General features: G+C 49.6%; 1 protein-coding gene across 1 annotated transcript; it reads left to right on the forward strand.

Annotated features, from left to right (window-relative positions):
- The first annotated feature begins 403 nt into the window (after positions 1-403).
- LOC135915268 (uncharacterized) lies at positions 404-1,771 on the forward strand. Its single transcript, XM_065448293.1, has 2 exons — positions 404-531; positions 697-1,771. Exons 1-2 carry the CDS (start codon positions 465-467, stop codon positions 1,356-1,358), a joined length of 729 nt encoding a protein of 242 aa, XP_065304365.1. The 5' UTR covers positions 404-464; the 3' UTR covers positions 1,359-1,771.
- The last annotated feature ends 7,823 nt before the right edge of the window (positions 1,772-9,594 follow it).

A 9,594-nucleotide genomic window follows, 5' to 3' on the forward strand; every position in this document is an offset into this window, starting at 1 on the left:
CTATTCACACTTATGCGACGACGATGCTGTCACCTACAGCTCGATCTTCTGGTGTGCGAGGCTGACCTCATGGTGAGTATGAGCAAGGTCGCGTGAATCTGAAAGTTGGGCGAGGTGGTATCTTTTCATGATGGTAACAGCGCGAACAAAACGACAAAAGAGTGAAAGGACACACGACGAGCGCTGTCCTGTCCTGTGTCAGTCTGACTACCGGGTCAGTCTGAGTTAGCCCAGGTGTGTGTGATTTCGGCGAGTCTGAGTCCGTTTATTATACTGACCAACGAGGGTGAAGAAGTGAATAGGCGTCTCCAATCCCATTTTCTTTGCTTTTACACTTACTGCAGGTAACATATCATTTTCTAACACGGCCATATTCTTGGACATAGTGGGTATGCGTCATTCTCTACGGGCCAAGTAAAGCAAAACAAAACACCCACGGCGGCTCTGGGAATAAGGCTTCCGCCATGTGGCAGGCACTGCGGTGCCTCCTGGTCCTGGGTATGGTCTCATGGGGCTCGGCTCTGCAGACGGGTAAGCGCGGCGGAGCCGTTGGTTGCATGCTGAACCGGAAGGCTCCTTGCGACGCAAGTAACGTATATAGAGGGCGAGCTGGCGCAAGTGACGAGGATCGTACTATGAATGCATGAAAACTTGCCAGTCACGTTGCATTTCAACCCCTTGAACGCGTCCTTGCAGAGGAGCATACGCGGCTCTTGCCTGTGCCGCTGAACCACACCAAACTCGACGAGTTCATCGCCAGCGTGGCCGGCATGCCCTCCCTGAACCCGTATATCGTACCGGCGCTGGTACTCGACAGTGTGTGGGGCGGCCTGCTGCGGGTCTTGAATGGCCGCGTCACCGGCCTGAGCAGCCTGCGCCGTGCTGAGTCGATGGTCATGCGACTCACATCCACCGTCGATCTCCGAACCACGCTCGAGATGGGACCTGTAGCCGGTGTGTTTGCCGTCGTGCTGTCTCCGACTCGAGTAGCCGGGCCTTCCTTGCAAACGTCTATCATATACCGCACACGTCGCACACTCAGCCTCCAGACACGTGCAGTAACCATGAACTTCTCGGCACGCACCGACTTCAAGAGCGGCAAAGGCCGGCTTCAGGCGCTCGTCTTGCGCAAGGTGTACGGATTGAATGCCACTCTGGACGCCATAGATTCCTATGGCCGTGTGGTCAACCTCTTCACATCGGTGCTTAACCGACACGCCGTGCGGCTGGTGCGTTATCTCGTGGAAGATGTACTGCGCAGCATTATGGACAAGAGGATCCGATTTGCAAACATCAGCGCTGATAGCCTGCTTAGAAGCTTCATTTACCCTGTCACTTTGGTCACAAAGAAACAGTGAAGACATAAAAAAAGTGCATCAAGTGATTGTTTGATTCCCATAACTCGCTTACTGCGAACAGCAGTTATGAGCCCCCGATTCAAATACCACGTGATGTTGAAAAGACCCGACCGTTACCCTCTTGGAAAAGTTTGATCAAACTCCAGTTTGGCAGTGCCACTTGAAGAACTCGTGGAAACTGATAGAAATCGCGCTAAGAAGGATCCGACAGAATCTGAAGCATGAAGCTTGCATGTCGCAGTAGACGCACACAGCGGTATTCATTAACAGGCAGGACTCAGTGAGCTTTCCGCAAGGTTGCTCTTGCTGTGTTCGCCTTTACTCTAGGCGCATCCCCCCCCCCCACCTTACCTTGTTTTTTCGAAATTGCGTCAAGAATCCGCAATTATCGCACAGAGCCCGCACAGGGAATTCAATACGAACGCCGGGAGTTGAAGAGAGCGCCAGTGTGCACATGCAGGCACAGCATGCAGGCACGTATGGAGCACGAGTTGCATGAGACAGAAAACTTTCGGCATTCGTCAGTATCTCGCATGCAAGTATTACCCAACTGCTCGCGCTTAAAGGGGCTGTGGCGTAAGGGTTAAGATGTTCGGCTTGAAGGTGAATGGTTGTTTCGAACTCGATATACAGAGTAGCGATCGTGCACAGAGCTAAAAAAGAAAGAAAACACACTGTTCAATATACGTGGATAAGACCAAGTGCATGTTGTTTAAAGTCTCGTTGAGAAATCGCCAGTGTTTTTTAGTCCTTGACATCCAATTATTTAATTAAAAGTAATTACCTAATTTTTAATTATTGTCCTTGTCAAGATGTGAATTAGGTGGCAGTAGAGAATCGCCAGACACGTCAAAAATGAGGTGTTATCAGTATGCAACACATTGCGTGTTTACTTTTTTTTTCCCGGTCAATAGAAGACCACGAAGTATGAGAAATGCCATGTGACTGCGCACCTGTGCGCACGAAATAACAGCGCCATTAGTCTCAGTGGGAAAGCAAGCTGTTCATCTCAGGCTTGCCGTTTAGCCATGTTTAGCATTGAGTTTCCTACAATATTGTATCATGAGAAGCCAACAAACAGACACCAAGATATGATTCATAAAAATCGGGCCCCTCGGTTAACCCCCTTTCTTCTTGTTCCTACAACATTGTATGAAAATATAGACGCCGGGCGCTATCGGCGCGTCATGGAAAGAACACGCGTGCTATTAGAGAGATCGCAGCGGGCTTGCGTGTCTACGGCTTCGACCACTCAATCGCTGGTCTCGTCTCCCCAGTGGAGCGCGTGCACTGGACCAGAGTCATTGCGAAACACCACCCGCACGAACAGCGGCATCTTGTCGGCGTCGTCTTCAACCGCGGCGCCGGGTCGTCTGCAGGCGAAAACGCCTCGGAAGCGTTTCATGACTGAAGAGGATCTCGTGTCCTGCGAGAGGTTTCAGCAACGAAGCCGTTCGAAATGAAAGACTGAAGCGGATGACCGCGACCGAGAACCTAAAGTACCTCAAGCGGACGTACTGATCTTTTCATAGCAAGTCCCACCTTGTTTGACAGGTGACGAAGCAAAGCGCTCCGCTCTAAAAACCCTTGATAATTTGAAAGTAGTGACACTCTCCATCCCCTCAGCGTTTTCCTCCTCAATTCACCCCGCGCGCCAGCTGCGCGCGCTGCGCACAGCACGCTCTTTCGCCTTGGCTCCCGGGGACAGGCCGCAGTATTCGATGGAGGCGCATGATTTTTGACCAGTTGCGCGCCCCAGTGGTGCAGAAAATTTTGAAAAATGGTCATAACAGTATCGAGAATGCTGAAGGTAACGTTTATGAGAAGGTCGGTTTCTTCATAAAGGCGTATGAATGGGGCATACTGATGTAACAAGAGCTTTGAGGCGAGTTCTATCTTCCAGACATTTTTTTTTTTCTGCCACATGAAAATATGCCTTACTTTGTGCATCTGTTCTAGTATTGCTTGTGGCACATCCCTCTGTGTCTGGCTTCTTTCTTGCCTGTGCGCGCATCTGCACCGCAGGTATTATACTCAGCGTGCCTTCGTATAATGAATTAGTCGCGAGTGTATCGCCCGTCCATGTGTTTGTCTCATCAATGTGAAAGTAGCTATGTGAACGTAGCTATGTAACTCAATGCGAAACTGGTTAGGACGGTCGTGCAATCTCAATGCGAGCAAACGTGCACGATCATGCGAACACCCCCTGCACATTGCCTGTATCCGTTACAAAACCAAATAATTATCGTCACTCACTCTTGCGTTCATAGCAGCCCAATTCAAAGCAAATTCAAGAACTGAAAATAAATGCAGACGCTCCACACCAGTTGTCTAATTATGTGTAAGCATACCCCCAAATTTCAAATTGGCCCAGTCCCAAACTTCAGTTGGCCCACCCCAAATTTCAAGTTGGCCTACCCCCACATTTCAACGTGGCTTATGCCGAAGTCAGCCCACCCCTAATATAAGCTTCCCCATGCATTTTCTAAGGAGCCCTATGTATCTCTATCGGAATTCTCTCTGTTCCTTATGGCTTATAAAGCTACCAATCATCGACATTTACACTATTATGATTAAATGTCTTAGGTTGCAAATTACGCATTTTACGCTGATAAAATACATTACACTTATCGCGTGACAGGACTGGGGTGCTTGCCAAAGAATGCTTACGCATTATAAACGCAATTATGGGGTTCCATGAGCCAAAGCCACCACCTGATTATGAGGCACGCAGTAGTGGGGAACAATACCTTGATTTGGGCGAGTTCGTTCATCTTGACGGCTTTCATCAAAAAAGCGCTAAAGACGAAGACGAAGTTGAAGGAACACGTACGACAGGACTGGCGCTACTTCCAACCGGCGTTTATTATAAACGGTCATCTATTTATGCTCCGCGCATCACGTACATCATGCACTCATTATCATACACACAAAGATTGAAATTAATCATATCATATATACGACTGTATGGTCAATCAGTTCAGGTGTCTAGATATTTCGACAGACACGTCACTTCTTTTTCTTGCAAACTCAAAGATGTACAGTTGACGCACTTGTCGCCTGCTTTCCTTATAAAATATGCCTCAACTACTTCTCTTTGTTTGTGTTTCCTTTCTTCATCAAGGTTGTGTCACCAAACATGGGTGTGCATGCTGTAGGGGTTGGAGGACGGGCTTCGGGATGAAAACAAAACTTGGGAGGGTTTATTTTACATTATATACAGAGAGGTGGGAGTCAAGTAACAGTCGTACAGTCATTACGGGCCGGCAGCAACTCGGACGCTGCGGCCCGCGGCAAGAAGTTCGAGAGAGGTGAATCAGGGAATGCTCTGGAATCTCTGGAATGCTTCTTTTAAACCCTTCGAGAACTGGAAGTCGCGTCATGTTTGGCCAATGGGAGAGTCCGCTCAGATGACGCCATTTTCAGCCAATGGTTGGCGCCCGTGCCGCGGTGCCACACCAGGCGGCTCCCTGCGGTCTTGCCTTCTGACTTGCAATGCGCTCTTCAAAAGCGGAAAAGGGGCCCCATTGTCCGAGGGCTCACCTACTCCCAGCGGTACGGCCCCGCTGTGGTAGCTAATGCCTTCTTCAAAGGCGAAGAAGGGGGACGATTGGGCTCCATTGTCCGAGGGCTCCTTCTCGTCCCGGCGGCACGGCTCCACCGGCGGCGTACGAACTTGTTGGCACGTGAACTTGTTGGCTCGAGCGCTCCTCTGGAATGTGCTGCGATTCGATGTGGTCCGGGGGAACTCGAAGTAGGCGCAGGAAACAGCTCCATATCTAACAGCTCGTACTCGCCCCGGTTGTTCTGAATGGCCGGTGAACTCAATTCGCTGGCCATGAGGAACGCTGAAAGAACCTGCAGGGTATTGGTGTCAAGCCTCGTTTGACGAACTTCGGGATCCTGGGCCCTGGAGAACATACGCCAAACAAACAAAACAACACAGCGCTGCACCACGTGTAAGCGCAGGCTCTTCACCCCTGACTCGCCAGGCTATTACTGAGTCAAAATGAACCCTGATCTTTTATTTCCCCAATTTTGACTAAACAGTTCCAACCACCCTTCCAAACAGCTATCCATTTCTCCCCGAATGCCGACAAGACCAGAGTACTATTGTTGTTGCAAAACAAAAGTGTCGTTGACGATGCAAACAACAAATGAAAACAGCCGAACATAACTTAAGTGGCCTAACTACACGAACAGCATGTTTCCAATCTATCGCAGTGGCGTACTTATCGCACGTATTGGTGCCACTGAACAATCCGGTCAACCTCACAAGTACGTAATCACAAGCGCACTAGCATTGTGGTCACTAAACAGAACGCGTACTTGCGTTGTAGGCAAACTTTTCATTTACGCTTACGTTTCTTCCCTGAAAGTCCTACAAGACACGTGACTTAAACGAACAATTAAACTTGCGGGATTTACACACTCCGCAGAACTCTTAAAATAATGCGCCTTTTAATAACTCGTTCCACGCATACTTATCAGAGAAGTCAGAATACGGCTGCCCTCAACACACACGAGCAACCCAGTCATAAATCTGCTTCCTTCCGTCCACACAGGACACGCACTAAAGGAACTAAGGACGATTCTCAATGCAAATCATGCACTTACTGAATATCTATGCGCTTAACCTTAGAAAATTCAAAAACACTTAAAAAGAAAGAAGGTTAAATAACACACACGCGCGTTACGATAGGCCTCTCAACGATAACCTTGACCTTCAGGTTACTCACACACACAAAAAGAAAGCCTATTTACTCATTAACTAACACTCGCGAGACCACATGTTTACACAAACGCGTCTTTCAAATCTTGAGCTTCTCAAACGAAAACACAAACAAAGCTCAAACCTTACACATTGAAAGAAATCCTAGTCTCAATTCGCGAAAACTTTCCGATGCTCAAAATAAAAAACAAAACAGAATGTGTTACTTCTATGGAAGCTTTCTTTGCCTCCCGTTCCAAATGCTTACGTCTGACTCATACTTCGCGGTTTGAAAGCTACTCTGGCTACGGAGGAACAACAAAAGGGCTGACTCACTATCAGCTCCCCCAAGACGTTACGGTCTCCTGCCAATTTGCGCCCTGGCGCCGAGCTTTCCTCACAAACTTGATTGACCGCGCCGCTACTCCCCACCTGGTCTCGTCCTGCCACCTTGCGCTTCTTCGTACTGCACGCTGAACTTTGAAAAGAACTACGGAACGACGAGGAGTTTAACTGCCCCGTGCCCTTTGTCCGCGTCCGTGCAGCACATGCTTCGCGGTCCCCCTTTGACCGGTGGCTCGAACGTTTTAGATGCGTCAACATCGTCAGTGACGACCGCACCTTTTTCCTCGCGCCCTGCCCTTTTGGGTTTCTCGCCATCTTTGGCAGCGCTACATTAGTTACCATCTTTCGGTCTTTACCGCGCTTCTTTTTACGGCGCTTTCTCTTTGCACTCGCTTTCATGTCGCCTTCTCGTGCCTCGTGCTGGCCGGTACACATTTCGTCGGCCCGGATCGGTCTCTTACCCGCACAGTCTGAGTGATTTACATTTAAATCTACTCTCACTTTGCCTCGACTGGCGGACAGCCCAACCGACTCTGGCACAATGCAGCAGGCTTTACTCGAGTTAGACAACTCGCACTCTTGCGAACTGCCCTCTACTGCATTGCCCAGCTCACGCTGTGCATCGGCACACAGCCCGTCGGTATCGATCGCTGTCTCACGCGCACAGTCCGAATGATTAACAACTGAATCATCCCTATCTAGGCTTTCTAGACTGGCGGAGAGCCGCACCGATCCCTGAACAATGCAGTTGTTCTCTCGTGAACTACGGAGCTCGCCATCCCGAGAACTACTCTCAACTGCATCGTCCAGTTCGCACTTCACTTCCGCACGCAGATCTGGCTCTACATGGGTGCTCGCGTCTGTCGGGTCAGCAGTACCCTTTTCTTCGCTAGCAACCTCGCTAACATTACAAGCGACGCACACGCGCGGTAACTGTGCCAATTTGTTCGCAGCTGGCCTAGCTGTCTCTACAGTCTTCTGTTGGCACAGCACCTCGTCGCTCTCCTTGCGGCCTTTAACGGCCTCTGTTGCCACTAAGGCATCGTTAGCAGCTAGCCTTTTCCCTTCACTTATGAATCTGCAGCCAATCTCACAGGCACTACTCTTCTCGTCGGTTTTTGGCGAAAATCCGCTCGATGCTGCCTCATTCTTTCGCTCTGTACTAACTACTGAATTCTCAGACAGCCGTTGTCTCTGTGCCAATAACTGATCACAATACTATATCTCTTTGATCAGTGCTGCCTTCTCTCTCTCATACTTTTGCTCACGCTCACGCTTACGTTCCTGATATTCACGTTCGCGTTCATTCTCACGTTCGTGACGCTCACACCTAAGAGTAAGTTCTTGAAGCTCATGCTTCCGTTCATTCTCGCCATCTTGACGCTTACGCTCACTCTCACGTTCACGACGCTTATACGCACACGTTCACGACGTTCACGCTCCCGTGGCTCCTGTATCACCTCCCAAGCAAGCTCAATGCTTTTGTCATCATTGCCACTATCGTTAATCGCCTTTATGATAGCTGGCGTCTTCATCCGTTCGTCCGCTTCAACTCCCAAATCGTCGCACACCAACAAGTCTAACCTCGTCAACCTTCTAAGATCCATGGCAGCTGCCCCGACAGGTGGTTAGAACTGTTTTCCTTAATTTGTGCAAACACACAATGCAACAAACTCCCGATTCCCAGAACTATCAAATTGACCACACAACATTTGAGTCTGGCGAATCAAAAGGAAAAAAACCACGCGCTCACTTACGGTTGCAGCACCCTGCCATCCGGTTCATTTGTCCGCTGTTCCCGGTTCCTCCGGACTCCCTGGGTCGAAGGCTCGCTCTTCGCTACTCCCAGTTTCTTCGGACCTCTTTCGACGAAGGCTCTCTCTTCTTCGCTCTTCCCGGTTCCTTAGGATCTCTCTCGACGAAGGTTGATCCGTAGCGCTGCCACCAGCTGATGCATTCGGAGGCGATCTCACCGCTGCCAACCAGATGTAGGGGTTGAAGGACGGACTTCGGGATGAAAACCAAACTTGGGAGTATTTATTTTACATTATATACAGAGAGGTGAGAGTCAAGTAACAGTCGTACAGTCATTGCGGGCCGGCAGCAACTCGGACGCTGCGGCCCGCGGCAAGAAGTTCGAGAGAGGTGAATCAGGGAATGCTCTGGAATCTCTGGAATGCTTCTTTTAAACCCTTCGAGGACTGGAAGTCGCGTCATGTTTGGCCAATGGGAGAGTCCGCTCAGATGACGCCATTTTCGGCCAATGGTTGGCGCCCGTGCCGCGGTGCCACACCAGGCGGCTCCCTGCGGTCTTGCCTTCTGACTTGCAATGCGCTCACAAGGGCTCACCTACTCCCAGCGGTACGGCCCCGCTGTGGTAGCAAATGCCTTCTTCAAAGGCGAAGAAGGGGGACGATTGGGCTCCATTGTCCGAGGGCTTCTTCTCCTCCCGGCGGCACGGCTCCACCGGCGGCGTACGAACTTGTTGGCTCGAGCGCTCCTCTGGAATGTGCTGCGATTCGATGTGGTCCGGGGAAACTCGAAGTAGGCGCAGGAAACAGCTCCATATCTAACAATGCGCACTTTTTGCAGTGCTCAGCCAAGTGACTACCGTATCCTTTTCTGACATCACTGTTGTGCTGTCTAGCCCTGTCATTGAAGCACTTGCCGGTTTGTCCGATATAAACGCGTCAACAACCTAAGGGTAGTTGATACACAACATCTGAGGTGCATTCGGTGAAATTGGTCCGGTGATTAGTGTGACATTGCGTGCGTTTCTGGTGCTTCTTGTTTTGAAAGTTACACACTGCTGACAATTTGCAAGGCGCTGAAGAAACTAGATTGACATTGTGTCGGTTAGCCACCTTTTTCAAATTATGTGAAACATTATGGGGGTATGGAATTACATGTGCAGGTCTTTTGTCGTGATCTTTAGTTAGGCACTTCCTTCCCCGTTTTAATTGTTGAAGCAATGTTTCGTAGACAGATGGAATGACAGACACTGGAAATCCAGCAAGTTTCAATCTGTCCACTTGGCTAGACATACTATGCTCAATTTGGTGAACACGTGACTTTTGCAAAGCAGACTGAATACATGTGGTGGCCCTTTATCAATTTCGAATGTGCGCTATCGAAGGGCAAAACACTTTTCTTTGATCTTGGATTGTATCTACAGCATAC

The sequence above is a fragment of the Dermacentor albipictus genome, chromosome 1 (assembly GCF_038994185.2).
Source record: "Dermacentor albipictus isolate Rhodes 1998 colony chromosome 1, USDA_Dalb.pri_finalv2, whole genome shotgun sequence".
NCBI lineage: Eukaryota > Metazoa > Arthropoda > Arachnida > Ixodida > Ixodidae > Dermacentor > Dermacentor albipictus.